This window comes from Mchenga conophoros, linkage group LG5 (assembly GCF_057382185.1).
Source record: "Mchenga conophoros isolate Kocher_MC1m ecotype Shallow Benthic linkage group LG5, M_conophoros_male_GT1.1, whole genome shotgun sequence".
Taxonomy (NCBI): domain Eukaryota; kingdom Metazoa; phylum Chordata; class Actinopteri; order Cichliformes; family Cichlidae; genus Mchenga; species Mchenga conophoros.
This window is the reverse complement of record NC_140530.1, coordinates 30,441,548-30,459,461: the sequence shown is the minus strand read 5'-3', so window position 1 is coordinate 30,459,461 and position 17,914 is coordinate 30,441,548. Positions and strand designations below refer to the sequence as shown.

Sequence of the window (17,914 nt, the reverse complement as noted above, 5' to 3'; positions counted from 1 at the left end):
CATTTGGTACTGTTTTGGGATGATAATGGGCATCGTTTCTATGAGGTAATTTCTCTAAATAAAAATGCCTCCCTAGATTAATGTTTGGGAAAGTGATATAAGTGATTGCTTTATACTAGTTTAATTTTAGGTGTTTGGCTCACAGTGATAACAACACGTGGAGTTAGAGGGCTCAGTGGACTGGTTCACAGCTGATTTGATTGGGGCATATGTACGTGTGTGCAAATGCAGATATGTTTATGCGGGAGTGCATGCGTATCCAGTCACCTTACTGAGCAAGCGATCACTAACGCTGCGGGCTAGCTGCTGAGTCTCTGCAATCTGGTCGGCTACTCGTTTCTGTTCATTCAGCTTCTCGGCCAGCACCTCTAGCTCTGTGAGAGCAAGCTGCAGGGGCAGGCGATCCACATGTCCTTTTGGCGTATTCTTAAGCATGTCCTAAAAAAGGTCACAAAAAAGTTTTAAGTAAAGGTATAACTTGTTAGAATTATAAGCCATTCAGTGTTTTTACCTTTATCCTAAAATACAATGAATTAATGTGGCCTGAAGGATCAAATGCTCACTGTATGTTTATCACACTGATCTTCCAGTGTTAGCTCTATAAAGCACACAATCAACAAAACAGATTTAAAACCCCCAGATGTCTGTTAACATGCTTGTGCTGTGCCTTCCATCTGCATCTATGACCCAGTGAAAAGTCAAATGTTTTCTTGATATGCATCTCAGCTGCACCTTCAGGTCTACTTCCCTGTAATGTATGATTTAATGCATACACTTCTTCTTTAGAGTACTGAGTTTAGGCTGGAAGAAAATGCCTGATTCACATTCATAACTTATCTTTGGAATTCATGGATAATCAATGCCTACTGAGGGATGAAATGAGCTACTGCAGATCCAGCAAGTCAAGCTCAAATCCAAATCTTTGCTCAAAATGGAAAATGGAAGCTAGGACATAAAGACAGCAATATGAAAAACTGATGTGGCTAGCTACTTTTCGTGCTTTGAAAGTATGCGAGGAAATGTACTTTGGAGTTAAAACCCATAATCCATTGCATTGCAGCTTTTCATCTTTATTAGTCTATATACTCAGCCTTTAATGTGACCAAGGTTTCTTATATTGAAAGCAAGTAAGACATAAAGAGATTGATTAAAATAAAAGAAATAAAATTACTAGGCTCTAAAAACAACACTTTATACCTGCAGGAGCAGTATGAACTGAGGGAATCGCTGAATGGGCTTAACCATCAGGCCATATAGAGTGATCCGATCAACACTTGATGCCTGCTTTTTCTGAAACCAAAAGCAAAAAGAAAACAGAGTTGTGCAGTTAGAGAAAACGTTTTTCAAAAAAGGCCATTAAGAGGAAACTATGTTATTCCGGCTTTAAAAGGATCTAGTCAGAATTCTCTTTAGACCACGTGTGGGTGTGTGAGTGGGTGAATAAGATATGAAAAACAGGGTGTATTAGTCATATGAGTGCATAAAAGGGGAGTTTCTTTGAGTGTGTTATGTCTAATGTATTTCTGTGGGTGCAGGTCAGGAAAAGATATCGTTTGGTGCAGTGTTAAGTCTATACATGATGACACCGCCAGTGTAAAAAGACAAATCACTGGACCTATTTAATAGACTGTATGGTGGAACAGTTTGGATAAACCAAACTGTAAAAAAGAAATATTGAAAAAGACCAGAAGGCGTTTTGCATCTCATTTTTTATGTTTAGGAACTAAAACATAAACTGTTTTGCTGATCATTATTGACTTTAGTTTGGACTGCTATTTGAAATAGGATAGGTTGTCAGTTACGGACAACAGGCATGTCTGTGCTGAGGGGGAATTGGAAAACTGACTGATTTTCTTCAACAGTGATTTAAACCAGTTAACAAGTGAAACGAGAGTATTTTGTCCATGTTCACTTTCAAAAGTCCATAATTTAATGTAATTTGAATATTATACAAATAATATACGAATGCTACTCCCGTGCCACTCGCTGGAAATGAGCTTCCATCCTCAAATGAAAGAAGAAATTCATGAAAAAAGCTGACGACTACCTCCACTATTAGCTCATCATATTTTCTCACATATCTCCTTTATGATCCCATACTGGCTATCATGAAAATGCATCAGCAAGAATTAAGAAAACACAGTCTTTCATAGAAAACAACACCTCTGTGCTACTGGTTTTTTATTCATTACATGTCATAATTCCATTAGTTTTTGATCATGCAGTGTTATCAAAGACCAGTGTTTCTTAATGATGGCAAAAGATTTGAACTTGTTTCTTGTCCATCAGTTGTGGCTCAATAGTGTTCCTTGTAAATGGGCTTTAAGACGAGACATCTTGTATAAAGAAAATACTAACACAGAAGACAAGTTACACACAATCATTTGACAAAGACAAGTTGGCAGTAGTCTGCAACCACCCTCCTATTCAAACACAATTGCAAGTACAAGGCAGTGATCTCTAAGATCGTATCTACCTGATCTAATGTTCACACACTGACAAACACAACTTTTTTAAGGTAACTTAACAAACCAAAGGTGACCCCTGAGTGGAAGAATTTCAACTGATCAGATTAAAATCTTTTTCACCACATCTGGCCAAGGCAAGACGTCATTGGAGATGGGCTCTTTCCTGCTTGGTGCACTAAAATGTTTGAGTGGTGTCAGGCAGTTGAAGGTGAGAGCAGTTTTAAAAAGAACGTCTCTATTTCCCTTTTGGAGGGCAGTCATGTACAGTCAAATCTGTCTAACACAGATGGCCTATAAAACCATAATACTGTCTCAGATAATCTGAATGCCGTAGACGTTCACCTGACTCCTCATTCAGGACATGATCTGAATACTCTCACTTAATAGAGAGGTCGTGGGAAACACCAAGTGAGGCAGAGTAGGACTCCTCGTTCCACACTAATAAGAAGTGTCCAGAAAAACCCTGGAGTTGCTTCTTAATATATGAGGAACTAAAAGGTATCTCCATTAAGAGAGTTAGAAAGACGGGGGTGGGGGGGGGTTAACTGTTTTAACCATGTAACATCAACATCAGCTCCCACCAGAGATAAAAGTGGGCCAAAATGATCGGGAACTAGGTGTTAAAGCACCTGCAATTAATGAGTAATTAAATCTGATAGGCAGTTTAATACATAATATTAATCGGGTTAATTTTTTATGAGCTGCAGCTTGGTGATGCTTCCAGCTGATGCAAAACAGATACTCAATCAACAAATCAGAAAGTAATGTTACCCCATGGTGCTGCCGGCAATCTCAACACATCCTCGTTTTTCTTCCCATGTCTGTCACGTGCGCTCGCATGCAGATGGCATTAAAGTTGCAACAGTTCCCCATACAGCCTTTAAAAATGCTCATCAAATATCACCAAACACATAAACTGTTTCTGTGCAGTTTGACTCAGAATCAGTCTGCTAGCTAAAGGCACAGTTGCTGTATTTTCCAGATAAGAGAAGAAATGTTAATGTGTGAGAAGGCTATTCTCACAGATGGAAAAAGATCAAGTTTATGCTTTAAGTTTAATCACAATATCCCCAATTCTCTGTCAATGGATTTATCCCATTATTCCATATTATGAAATGTCATTTACAACAAACTGGATTCCTTTGATTTAGATTTTTGTTCCTGGACAGTAAATAGACTGCAATGGCCACGGTTATTGTCAGGTTAGGTTACAGTTAACTGAAGAGATATTACAAGAGACATACGTGACACTAAACCAGTGCTAAATCAGAATCAATGAGGGATTCCAGTATGGTGGTTGAAATGCAAAAAGAAAACGCTTTTTTAAATCCTATCTGGAGACACAGTCAGCAGACTTTTTAAGGATTTATTTATCAGATTTTATTAATCATTCTATGCATTTTTTTTTTTTTAAACGAGAGCAAATTTTATGCAGCGCTTGTTTCCAAATGGTTGTTGTTGTTTGTTAACAGTTATCAATTTCAATGAATTTTAAGTAGGTAATGCTCACTGGTGTTATTTGCTGTTGAATTTCACCTTTACACTGGCTTTTTACCAGGTAGAGGTTTAAAACACAAAAAGCAGTAAACTTCAAAGCACCACCAGCACAGGTCTGCTGAACACAGCCAATAATCAAAGACTGTGCCAAAGAAAACAAATTAACTGGAGCTCAAAGTACAAATTGCTTTGTGGCCTATTTCTAATTTAGTCATTTAACCACTGCACTGCTGTGCCAAAACTTGGGATTCCTCCACCTATTTTAACTTCTGATTACCACATCAAGGTTCTTAAAATGAGATCCAAAGCAAAAAAAAAAAAAGTTCAAAGTGGTATCCAAGGAGAAAACATCTGTTTCTGTGATGACATCTAGAAAATAAATTGTACTTCGTGACAGCCACAATGTAGGATGATGCAACAAAGCCCCATTTTGTCATTCAAACCACTGTCTGCAAAGTATCTGTTGCTGTGTCAGAGCTACGAAGCAGGCGAGGAAGAGGCAAAAAGCACATAGCAGATCGGCACATGTATGATCAATCAATCAAATTATTTTATTTTAAAGCAAGCACCTGCCAATGTCACCAGAAATATAACCACTTTTACCTTGCTGCCTAAAGCTGTGTTTGCAACCTAAACATCAAACAGCAAGATGCCTCAGCATTTACCGACATGACGTAAATGATTGAACTTTCCCCCATGTTAATTTTATTTTGGGGGAAAGTATTTTATTTTTTCACATTAGAAATTGACGTCAATTTCTAATGTGAAAAAAGGGGAATAGGGCAAGACTGGATTGGACCTATCAAGTGCACACTTCCCTCCACAGCTGCCATGAACTACATTAGGCCAGTGACATCTCCAGCAGGGTTAATAACAAGTCTTGCCATCCAAGAACAAGCTCACTTCACATTTGCTCTACTAACGGAACTTGCGATCTGGATTAAGCTACACTTTAATGCGGGTAAGTACAAAATGTCTAACAGTACCATTAGTGCAAAGTTGAATCAACGAGGAGTACTTACAGTCATAGTGTTTCTGAGATTTTATGTATTGTCTGATTTAACCCTATATGTAAATCACTGTATCAACTGATGTGTACTGAACTCACTAAGTTGCACATCTACAACTATAGCTGTCATTTTGCTGTCACAGTGAAATAACATGATAATGTCACTGCTGCTGCAATATTTGAAAAAGAACCCATTAAAACCTTCATGAGTTCAGTGTTTTTTCTTCTTTATGTCCATGTAATTTGTAATTTTGTTTGTCATCCCATTGGCAGTAAGAGGTGCAACATGCAGTGGGAGAGAAAGAGGAACCTTTCAAGAGAAAGAACAGGACACATTTTATCTGGAGTAACATGCAAGCCTGTCAGCCGGGTGATATGGTTCTGTAAATCAGCATTACAGCTCAATGATCTGGGTCATACTCATGCGTAAATGCGGGGAGCAGAGGGAATTGTTAAATCATTTCATGGCATCCTCCATACACTGTGGTACTTTATTTCCTATCCGTGAGCCCATGATTTCTAATTAATGCCTGAAACATTAAGTAAACAGCAGAGCCTTTAAATCGCACACACGCATACACACTAAATCAGACCATAATTTAATACAATCAATGAGCTGAATCCCAATTTTGTGTAAATAACCACATTTTTATGAACTTAACTATTTGTATGTTTGAAAAAGCGAAAATGTATGATTTAATTATATGGCTCAATGAGATTTGGGGATTTGCTAGATTCAGCGTTTGCTAAACACTAAAAGGGGGAAAAAAATAGGAGCTAAAACACAAATGATTCATATTAATCTGTCAATAAGACAAATATGCACACTATACTCTGGTCGGAGCTCACCTTTAGGAAGTCCAGAAAAGCTGGTTTGGACATGCACGCCTTTTTAATGAGCGCCATGGCATTAGTGAAGTTGTTCACATAGTCACTGTATACATCCAGCACCATGGACTTGGAAAACTGTAGAAACAGAAAGCACAAACAGAAAGCATCATTTTCTGAATCGGAGGCAACAGCTAGACAAGCAGAGGCTCTACCGTGTTTTGGTTTTTATAGCAGAATCCACTGTCCTGTAATTTCCTCTAATATCTCAAATGACTAACCATCCATTTTGCAGGACGACCTGCAACCTTTAATTTTAATGTAAAGAGAAGCCAGGAAATGGATGTTTAAGTATAGTGTTTTAAAACGGTTTGTTTACCACTCCAGTTACTGAAAAACACCCTTCACGAGCCATTTGAGAAGTTGGGCAAAGAGGAATGAGCCGGCAGAGCGAGCGAGTGTGTGTGCATGCATGTGTCTGTGGGGGAAGGGGGTGTGTCCGTTTTGTGTCATTTATTCTCTATCCTCAATTAAACCCACACCAGGCAGCTGATAGTGGCAGTATGCGGTGTAGTGGGGAATTGGCAAATTGCATGAAGGATTTAACCCTCTTTGCTCACACTGCCCCTCAGGATACTGCCTTTCAGATATTACAACAAGCCCTGCAGGTACAGGTACATTACCACATGAAAAAGACCTGCTCAGTGAGGAGTACGCAGTCCCAGTACTCTTGTTTCCAATGTGTCCTCATTTGGTGGTAGGCATTATGATATCAATGGAATAGCACTATAATGGCCAGCAGTGCAGGGAGTCAAATCAGCCCCTCTGATAGGCAAATAATGAGCCAACCTTATGGGTGAGCACATGGCTGAGACTCACATAGGAAAGCTCTTCCTGAACACTACTATTCTAGCGCCAGAAGTTGTAAGCACATATCTCAGAGAGCAGTGGATGCATCGAGGATATTCATCACAACTGTAATTGATTTCATGTTTGGAGTAAACTATGCCTGTTTGCTCAATCTAAAACCTGTAGCTCATTATAACTCTGGTAGCAAAGCCGGTGTTATAATGTTAGCCAGAAATGGTAAAAACAATATGAGTGCCTCTAGACACAATGCAAGACTTCGATTGCATTTTAGAAACAAACAAAGAATGCACGTAAACACACAAACGTGTATAAGACAGCAAATTATCCTCCGGTTTCATTTCTATTTGCCCCACGCACACACCGTAAACATGCACATGCACGCACACTAACCGATGCAACAAATAAGTCTCCGATTTTCTCAGTACTGTCCCACTCAGCCACACGTGATGCCAGTGCAATCTGAAACATGGAGTGGCACTGGGTGATCTCCCTGATTCGGTAAAATATAGGCCGGATTTTCCGTGGGCTCAGGATGCGCGGATCAGCTTCCATCAGTGGTCGGTGGTACTCCTGGGGAGATTGTGACAGAAAATTGTGTTTTCATTTTTCTGTATATCAATATACAGTATGTGGGTGGGAGGTTAGGTTCTTAAGAGAGACCAGCAATCCACTCTCTTAAGCACTTCTCTTGTCAGAAGCATAAACAGACATAAACTGCAGGGTAACTGACGCATTTCTTGTGAATCAGGGAGAGAAAGAAAATTCAGTTATTCTGCCTGGAAGCCCAGTAATTCAAGGATTGTAAAATAGCATTTGCCACTAACAAACATGTTCAGAACTCAATGTGACCTGTAATCACAAAAGCCAGAATAATAATGACAAAAAAGAGCTCCCAGCAGTTATAGATTAAAAAAAACAACATGGCAAAAAGAGGCTTAATTCTTCAGTCAGCACTGATGGGTATATTGGCCTATACAGCGTACAGAAATGCCTTGATGCTCTGTGGGTGATAATTAACTTCCTTGAACCTGTTATTGCTGAAGTATAGATATAATGTGTAAGCTGTAAGTTAAAGATAAAAATGTTATTTAACAGAAAATAAAATCAAATGCTGTAACCATGTTGATCATTTTTTCCTCGTACACCATAGATGGTATATAAAAGATGCCCGTATTCACAGTGATCTCTGCTAGGTATAGTTGTTTGAACTGATGATCTTGGAATCTGTGGCTGTTTAGAAATGGCCAACTTGTGTAAATCTATAATTCTCCTTCTAAGGTCTTTGCTGTGTTCCTTAAATTGAGAAGTTAACAGACCTTGGCCTTGTCAAGTAAAAGACATGGAACCTTCAGCACTATTAATCGAAGGATTTAAGCGAGTACACATATATATTTGAAGCCAGACTTTTGACCCTGTATAGATTACAGAAAATCCAAAATAAATTCAAACTTGTGCAACCAAGTCATTAAAGATGTATGCTATATAAAAATTCCACTCTGAAAAAAAGAACAGTTCAAAGAAATCATTAAAAGCCCGAAATTGCCATGACGTTATTGCCTATGACGAGCGTATGTAAACTTCTGACCACAGCTGTATGTCTGCTAGAGTTGAGGCACTGTCAGACTGAAGATGGAAACAGAGTGTATTGAGTTGACAGATCTATCTGAAGGAAGAACCCATTAAATTTGGGAAAGAGTCCATTAAATTTTTAAAGTGTGTCCATTATGCTTTTCTGTATTTCCTGTCATATATACACTTGTTACATGCTGGGTGCAACTCTTATTACAGCTGACAAAGTTTAAAATAATGAGCTAGTGTATATGCAAGTAATTGTTATGAACCAAAAACTCATGCCAAGCTCTAAATGGCTGGATACCAACATTTTTCTTCTACTCTTGGATGTGTATGATGTCAAAGAGGGTCTAAGAGAGGAAATATGGAGCTGGAAATGAGCATTATAACTCAGTGCTAATACTGGAGATAGGGCATTGGCATTGGAAAAGGATTTGCTTTCCAAGAGCCCTTCTAGTTGTTTTGCAAGTCTTGTCTGTGCATATCCACCAAACTGATAATTAACATAAAAAAAATTTGCTAGGCAACTCAGTATAACTGCAAAGTAGTTTTTCTATGTTATAATACAGAATGTAGTTCTAATAATGGATTTACAATTCTGTATCTAATTGTGGTAGGTATAGATTCTTATTTTCATATGTTTGAAGATACTATTTTTGTATTTATCAGGACTCTCTGAAAAGAGAAATTTCAAATGAGCTAATCCAACCTATGTATAATAAGCAATCATGTCACTCAAGAACAAAGGTAGCCCATTCTATCTTTACAATGAAGGATTTTGCTGTGAAGCCACTGATCACTGTTTATTCAATTTCAGTAGGTGCACCTCTTATTTTTCACCGATTAGGAGATAACAACTCTTTTTCCCTCCAAAAAGGAAGATTAAGGACGAGAAGCTCCACCCCCTTCTATGCAACCACAACTCTGCCTCTCTCCCGCGGCAGCGGTACAACATCACAAAAATGAGGATGGGTATTTTATCAGGATTATTTACACTGAGACACCGCGATAATTTGATTGATACCGCCGCTTCTCTTTTCAGTGTAATTCATAACAGTTAAATTTTGATGATATTGCATGTGGCAGAAGAGGACAACTGGACTAAACAGCTTACCTGCAAGATTCTCCTGAGAGATTCCAGGTAGCTGCGCTCACTCTGAATGATGGAGCCAAGGATATGGCGCCTGACAACCTGCGCACACAACAGACCAGTCAGGAGATCTAGCGCAAAGAAGATATGATTGGGCAGAAGTATGTGTATGCTTTCAGTTAAACATGGCACAGTTTGATGGATTGAACTATGATAATATGTTTGTCACAGGAGGAAAACACTGAAAGACAGGAAGGTTTGTTTGAACAAGGTTTGCAGCAGACTGCATGAATCACTGGATTTGTTTGACATGAAAGCAACTATTGTACCAGATACAAAACGCAACGCTTTTCGAAAGAGGATGAAAAGTATAGAGTGTGAGGTAAATACTGCGGAAACAATAAATACAATTAACAGCCTCAACTGGAAACACAATAACCATAAAGATGTGACGTTTAGAACATGCACAAGCTTGTGACAAAAAGCCCTCTGATGTACCTGGTGGCTGGTCAGCCCCTCTGGCATCGGGCTCAGCTGTGGGGGAGGATGCTTCACTTCTGACACAGCCACATCCAGATATCCTGCATCATCCTCCTCTTCTGTAGATGTTGAGAAATGGGGGGAAGAAAAGAGAATAACACAAAATGGTTAAAGAGTGCGTATGTGACAGAGATTGAGGCAGGGAGAGCGAGAATAACAAAAATGCAGCCCTCACATCTCACTGCAGTTGGAGAAAAACGGCGACACACTAAGTTTATTACCTCTAAAATATGAAGAGACTTCTGTACTCTCTGAAAAGGGAGCGCAATGGAGAAAGAAGTGAGAGAGTGAAAGCGGGCGAGGCAGAGAGGCCTTTAGAAAAACGAAAAAAAAAAAAAAAAATCAAACAATACTGTATTTCTGTAGGAGTAAAGGAGGCACAAAGGAGTGTGACTGCAAAGACACAACCCAAAACATTCTCATCTGTGCATTGGCACAAAGACATTCGACAGTCTCAAAAATCCCTACTTCACCACTAACCATAAAGACATAAATACCAGAAGCTTCCAAAATTCCAATTAAAGACTTTGGAACGATGACAGAAGACTGGTGGAAAAGAAATACAATGCTGTGTTGATTTCCTTCAATCAATACCTAAAAATAGCAACACTGGCCTCTTTACTTCTTTGTGATGGCTTTTAAGATTTGTTGGAGGTCTGGGTTTAGTGCCTGTGGTTTATGGGGCTGCTCAGTTCTCCATTAATGGATGCTAATCCATTAAGCGAAGGTCCTTATAACGCAACATATATGAGAACGCACGAGGTGCTTCATTCTTCTGCTTTCTCCAGCATCAAAAAAAAAAAAGAAAAAAAAAAAAAGAATAGCTCGACCACACTGTCTGTCGGAAAACTGAGGAAGTGTGTCTGTTTTATTTATTATAGTTATAATCAGTGAGATCTGTTTTTCACAGTGCTTTCATTTCTCCCTGAAGGGATTTGTATGAAGAAAAAGTAAGACTTTCTACTCTCTCTCCCTGAAACACTTCTTTGGCTTGGCTAGCTTTATATACAAGCAACTGCCTATAATTCAAAGTGTCAACTGTAAAGAGTTACAAAACCCAAACTTCATAACTTCCTAAACATAGTATAACTTCTATCCCCAAAAGCCAGTTGACCAAGATTTACAAAGTTTTAGACTTTCCTGCTTTACCCAATTGATCTTTTCTCTGCAGGAAGGAAACTTTTCGCATGACGGCTATTTTGGTCCTTTCAAGCCCATCCTTCGTTCCGCTTCTTGCTGCCTTCATGAGCTGCTGAACCTAGTTAGAAAGAGCAGACAGAGACAACAAAGGAGTGTTAGCGCATGAGGAAAGTGCCATGCTGTGGCAACTTGGTAACCTACTGTGCACCTCTGGAGAGAGATGGAGAGAAGTGGCGCTCAGTAGACTCATCATGAATCTCACCATCTGCAACTCCCCGTGGGTCGCTGAACAGGCTCTAATCAGTGAGTCTATGAGCGTATCATGGGAAGATTATGGTAAGAGAGTTCCACATGAGAGCAACAGAGCTGCGTAGCTCATGGCGGGAGAATTCAGCTGACCACAAACTCCACCTTTAGTATCAGAATAGCCCTGCAACAAGACTCCACAGACCCAGAATATACCCAGAGTGCTAGTATTTTTAAACAATGCTACTTCAGGAAAGTAGGTCATTAATTGGGGGCAAGTTGCACTAGTGTTTATGGAAGCAAATAGGCTGAATATTAGTTAATAATTAATGAGTTCCACAAATATATCTTAATATTAAACCAGGCAGGAAAAGAGAGAGTCAGAGAGAGAGACCAATAGACTGACCAGGAATCTTAAATTAAAGTCAGAGTCCACAGGAAAGTTGGGAAGGATGGTATAGCAAGCCAGTTAAGCCTTTACATCAGCTGAGCATACAAGACAGCATATTTCAGCTCCGGGTCAATCCTATTGGCAAACATCTAGCAGAGTGATTTTTAGCTCTCTAAAGACACGGTGAGATATTGCTGTGTTCACTTGCTGCTGGAGATATACCTTGATGTCATAGTTGTGTTTTCCAGACAGCCTCATGGCCAGTTCTCGTTTGGTCCTGGCACACCGTTCCCTCAGCCGACGCACTTCAGGAGTGAGCTACAGGTTTCGGACAAGGAAGGGCAGGGCATAGGTGCGGGTTGTGTTTAGCCACAAAAGGCAAAAGGGGGATGAAAGAGCAGGAAAAAGGAAATAGAAAAGGGAAATGGAGGCAAAGAGATCAAGGCAAAACAAGCAACGAAACACTGGGAATTAATCACAAGCGCAGAGTGAAAGCTGGAAGCACTGCATTGGTCAGAGGGGTTATGCTGTATCAGACTGATGGCCTTTGATTTAGAGAAGGATGGCAGGGGTTTCAGGCAGTTTAGTGAACATATTAAATAAGAAAACTCTATTGCAGGTCTCCCAGGTTTCTTCGGTAAGATGAGAATTTTAGGTATACTTGGTATAAAATTAATTGGACGAAGGAATTAAAAAAGTATATTTTTGATCTACCTATGGTCTCCCTCGCTTCTCAAAGCATTAATTTAACTTGAGCTTCTCTTGGATTACCATGGAGTTATATCAACACCTTCAATATGTAAAAATATGTAAAGGTAGGTGTACATCTATACATTGATAAAGATTCAACTGAGCAAAATACTTTTTTTTATTAGAGTGATTGCAATTTTTTCTTATGCCTGCAATGGTGTATGCGTGTTGAAGGCTGGTGAAGCATGAAAAGAAATGCAGCACATTGTGAATGTGAACACAGTGCCATCATGTGGAAGGACACTCTGAAGCCGAACACTGATTAACAGCATCCTTGGCAGAAAAGAGGCAAAGAGATCTGAGGCTTTTCAAAAAGAAATGCCTTGTGTTTACTTTCATCCCACAATGAAAGTATAAAGCTAGACAGCCTGGTATACATTTTTTATGTTATTTATAGTTTCCTTACAGTTCTATACATTAATAAAGACAACTGCACAGCAGAAGCACCAGATGAAATAGTCACATTGATTTTTTTTTTCTATCTGCTGGAAACCAACCAAAACAACCTGGTCAGTCATGATGCCATTTACAATCTAGAGAAATGACAACTTGTGTAGAGAAGGAAACGGATGCATTCACACAGGCTCTACCTTGCTCTTTGTCGGTAGTTTGGCCTCGTTATCAGAATGCTCATCGTAGCTTTCAAACTCACTGGAGCTCCATCCGTTGCCTGCCTCTAACGCACCAGTGTCTCTCTGAACGTCTTCATAGATCATATCTGCTAAACACAAGAGCTATTACACATCAGAAGCTACATAATGAGATCTATGAGAAAGCAAGCAAGAAAAGTGAATAGGTGTCTACAGCTCCTAACCTTCATCAGGAGAGAGGGGTTCTTCGCTTGGAACATCATCATAGATCACCTCCGAAGCCTCTGCCGTCGGGGGTTCGGCTTCAGTCACGCATAGAGTTGGCAGAGTAAAACAGGAGAGTTGAAATAAACACTGTTGTTCTGACTTGCACCTGCTTTTGTTACATCATTCTTTTATATCTCTCAAAAAAAACAGCAAACACAATCTAACAGAGCTTTACACCGACTGAATGTTTATGCTCGATCTTTTAGACTCTGGGTGTCACTTAGCTTTAGAATATTTCCACATTTATGGCATTAACAGCATTTAAACATCATCATTCACAGGGAGATCTGCCAAATATCATGTGTATCTTGTGTACTGTTGCCACAACGGCTTTGCCTACATGACATAAGATGATTGTATCAGGCTTGTTTGAGCTATTGACCCATTCTCTCTCCACGCTTGGCAGGATTTGTCATTAACTGCTTTGAGAGTGTTTCAGCCTAATTTAGCTCAGTGAGCTTTATTGATTTGGTCTTAAACTGTGATTTGTCTGCAACACTTTCCCCTAAACCCTGAACAGCAACAATCACTGTTTTCAATTAATCTGACTGAAGATGTGAATTCTATCATGGATTATTGAGTCTAAAATTTAAAATAACCTTGCAATACAAGCCAGAAGATAAACTATTCTTTTCTTTCTCTCTTTTGTCCCCCAACAAAAAAGGATTAGCTCCACAAATGTTCGTTATACCTCGCTTGGTTTCCGATGCCTGTGCATTCAAAGAGGATTCACAACAGAGAAGAAAACAACTGGAGTTGGGCTATCAGCCTGACTCCCAGCATATCGGCAAAGTGACTGGGCCTCTTGGGAACATGGCTTTTTACTTTAAATGTGGTATACCAGAAGTTCTTCCCTGTGTTTTCTTACTTTATAGTTAACTTTTCTCCACAGCAAGAAAATGACGTTTGAATAAACTCATTCTTAGTTCTTACTGCATCTAAAGGCACACTCTAATCCATATAATATCTATGATCACAAAAATATATTCTTGCTTTAAGAAAGAGAAAAAACATAATTATTCACAATGACTCTACACAACTTTGGTTCCAGCGCAGGTTAATCCACATGCAAAATACAAAGTCCGACAATTGAAGACTTTATCTGAAAATGTGGCAAGCGTGAAATAGTAATAAATTTCTCATTAGCATCAGCACAACTGTAGTCATTTTTCTTGCTTTAAGTCAGCTTGCATCTACCATTTTCTGTATTTTAATTTTAGATATCAGGAAGAAAGGTTTAATATACTTCCATTATTTGATCAATTTAACTGCATTGTACGCATTCAGACTAAAGCAGAGGCCCCTGTGTGAAAATGCATCAGAGGGGTGGGACATAAAAAACGTCATGCAGTACTGCAGGGCTCCTTTACATCTCTCGTTTCTGAGCCACCTTCAAACAGCAGCACTGCTGACTGAGTCGAAATCCGAAAGCAATTTTCCCTCATGGAAATGGTACTCTATTGATCCTCGTCCTAAATTAATTGGATTCATGTCATGTCTGGGTAGAAATCAAATCATGGCACAGAATATGTGTGTGTGTGTGAGTGTGTGTGTCAGTCTGTATTGTATCAGTATATGTTTGAAAGGGGTACATATGTGTTTATACACATGAAGGCATCTTTATGTGTGTCTGGCCTTTCAATGTAGAAATCAATGAGCCATGAGATGACCACAGATTTGTAATATGGTGTTCTTGCCACCTTTGATCAAGGTCAAGAGATGGAATGCGTGATACTAACAAAATACTGTTTACAATTCATATTGCCAGTTTCATTATGGTGTGGTCCACAGTACTGTTTACCCAATTCTGGAGGCTGTATTGGTTTTTCTATCAGATCTATCCGCAATGTGAACACTGTAATACATAGGTGGAATGAGTTGGAGTCCCAAGGCAAGCTTAGGTTTAATCTTTTTTGGTCTGAAATTGAACCCTTGATCTACAATATAAGGTGCACGGTTCACTGTCAATATAATTTAGCTTTGTACCTTCAGGGATGCCCCTCGAGCCTTGCTTGACGGTTTCTTTGCTGTGGTCTCCTGAATCGACAGAGGACACCACAGCTGATGGTGCCACAGGAAGCCCCCGGAGCTCCTCTCCTACACAAGGAACTGAAGCACTGGGCTCATCTGCTTCTGCTGCTGAGGCACTGGAAGGTACCCAAACATTAGCACAGTTAAACTAACACAGAGTTCTGTGTGCCTCATAATAAGTTAATTTCAATGGGAGGAAGGGGAGGCAGAGTGGTTGGAGGTGGGTGGGTGAGTGGGGGGTGGTCGAAAATAGTTCTTTGCTGTTCAAGCGTGCAAATGCACACTCCCTAAAGTGTGACAGAACACATCTTGCTACTGTCAAATTCATGTGACGTTTCTGAAGTAACTTCTTTCGGAAACAGGAACAGAATTCTTTTCCCAATTTGGCTAGCTGTGCAGCTTTACCTCTAACAAAGAGGATGTTTTGTTTTCCCTTTTGTCTTTGTGCTTATTTGATATTTAAGAGAAGTTTCTCCAAGACAAAAACTGATTTCAAAGAAATTGGGTTGGAAGTGATGACAGTTTTTTTTTTTGCTGCATTGGGGAATTCTGGCACCGTCCAACGACCAAAGAAAAGTCTCTAACATAATTTCAGCTTGTTTTCTCATTTGTGTTTCGTTTAATCAAGCGTTTTCAAACATCAAAAGTAAAAGTCAACATAATTTTTAGCAAGCCACCAGAAACAGGAAAATTTCACAGATTTCTATCATATAAATGAACACTAAACCATACGTGGACATTGTGTCACTATGTGTTTCGATATGCAGTTGTGAAATCAGATCAGAAACCAAGATTAAATTAAGAGGACTGCTTAGCCTCTATAACCTGTCTCATTGCTTTCTTTTTTGTGTATTTTTGAGTTGTTGGGGTTGTTTTAATGGTATTTAGAGGCTCTTTGGTCATGAACATCTTCCTACCAATGCTGAAAATATAATAAAAGCTACATAATGTAGAATTATTGTTTAAATCTTGTGACAGCAATGTTATGCCATTAAAAAAAAACAGTGATACCCTCAGTTGTAACTGGGCTATACTTTGCTGATTCAATTATTCACAAGAACTTTTGCAAAGCCCAAAGTGTGCTACTTGAGTCACTTAACTTGTCCCTGAGCACTGTCATATCATCGTCTGTCATGCCTGAGGCTGACTATAATTACTACTGGCTTTATGAATGAAAACATGCCCTGAACCAGCTATTAAAATCAGACTAGCACCACAGGGGGGAATCGTGTTGATACAGCTATCACAATGCTTGTGTTGATGCTGCCAGTGAGGCATTTTTCTCCCCCACATGACTGATAATATGACAGGATCCAGCATGTAGGAGAATCTCATCTACACTAATTAAATTGTCTCTCAGCCAAATACCTCAGCAACACTTGCAATGCCAGTACCAGCAGCAGCAGCTACTCAAGATGATGGGCAACTGGTAGACAAATGAGACGTGCCAGAAGAATGTTGTCCATGGGAACTGCTGGGGAGGTAGCCTCGCAAGCTTGAAATACACTGTTGGCATTCAACAATCTTGCAAACTGTTATCTTTCACTGCGGGAGCATGCAGAGCGCATACAATGATCAAAGCTAGCAGGAAGGCGTTTGTACCATCTGCGATTTTTGGACTATGGAAAGGTAAGATTAACTGAGTTTTTGTAATGGAAGCATTGCTTGATGGAATTTTAAATGCACTCCTCTTTGACATTGGTTATGTCTCTACATATACACACAAAAGGTATTGTAAATATTTTCAAATGAGATTATATATATATATATATATATATATATATATATATATATATATATATAAATAAAACGTCAGTTGTCGTTTGTGCCATGTTTCCCTGTTGCACAATAAGCGCCTGCCCCATAGGTGGAAGCAGATATGCCTTGCCAACATGTTGTATTACAGCTACTGATAATACCGTTTGGTTTTACAGTGGTGTCTAGTTCTGCAAAGTATTATTCTGATGCATTGTCTATGATGTGGCATCATTCATCTCAATCTGAAGGACAAAAAGGATCTCCTCCCACATGAAAACAAAAAAGAGCTATTTCCCATCACATTTCTTGCAATGAACTGATCTCTTGTCATTAAAATTACTTGTGTGGGAAAAGAGCAGAGTCAGAACAATAGTGATACACAGATTGCCTCCCTGACTGTGTGCATTCATGTCAAGTATGAGTAATTTGAGCAGGGTAGCAATCGATCCAGGAATATTTCTGCGCACCCCCGTCACAACTTATCTCTGCCTATAAGCCCTAGTGAGTCATATAGCTTAAGGAGAGGAAGAGGAATGATTTTCCAATGCAAATGACATCGCCTGGGGCAGAGCACAGCCTAAAGTGGAAGCTGCTTGAATGCAAATACTGCATTTCCATCTGTTTCCATTCTCTTTACCAACAGCACCAGAGCAGTGCAATATGCCAAATCTCTGCCCGTTTTAGCCCCTCGATCTCTCCTGATCATCTCAGATAGAGCTAAAAGGAAAAGTGACCCTTTGGAATTATCAGAATTTCTCTGGTGATTGCTCATAATATGTGTGGTAGAAAGGACCCAAAGCACACAGTGTTATAGACACGTGAATGACTTTATTTACAATTTGCTTCCTGCTCATAAGGCTTTTCAGC

At 39.4% G+C, this 17,914-nt stretch overlaps 1 protein-coding gene across 3 annotated transcripts in view; it reads right to left on the bottom strand.

The window, feature by feature from the left end:
* Positions 1-17,914, bottom strand: part of arhgef10la (Rho guanine nucleotide exchange factor (GEF) 10-like a) — a 117,716-nt gene that overhangs the window by 75,261 nt on the left and 24,541 nt on the right. Inside the window, exons 4-14 of one of the 3 annotated variants that reach the window (XM_085274820.1) lie at positions 15,245-15,405; positions 13,216-13,293; positions 12,992-13,122; positions 11,874-11,969; positions 11,024-11,132; positions 9,833-9,933; positions 9,359-9,436; positions 7,063-7,242; positions 5,824-5,940; positions 1,198-1,290; positions 268-438 (exon numbers count right to left, since the gene is read on the bottom strand). In XM_085274820.1, the coding sequence (XP_085130946.1) occupies positions 268-438; positions 1,198-1,290; positions 5,824-5,940; positions 7,063-7,242; positions 9,359-9,436; positions 9,833-9,933; positions 11,024-11,132; positions 11,874-11,969; positions 12,992-13,122; positions 13,216-13,293; positions 15,245-15,405 (1,315 nt within the window). The remainder of the gene's footprint in view (positions 1-267; positions 439-1,197; positions 1,291-5,823; positions 5,941-7,062; positions 7,243-9,358; positions 9,437-9,832; positions 9,934-11,023; positions 11,133-11,873; positions 11,970-12,991; positions 13,123-13,215; positions 13,294-15,244; positions 15,406-17,914) is intronic. The other 2 variants (XM_085274822.1, XM_085274823.1) reach the window with 2 other exon arrangements.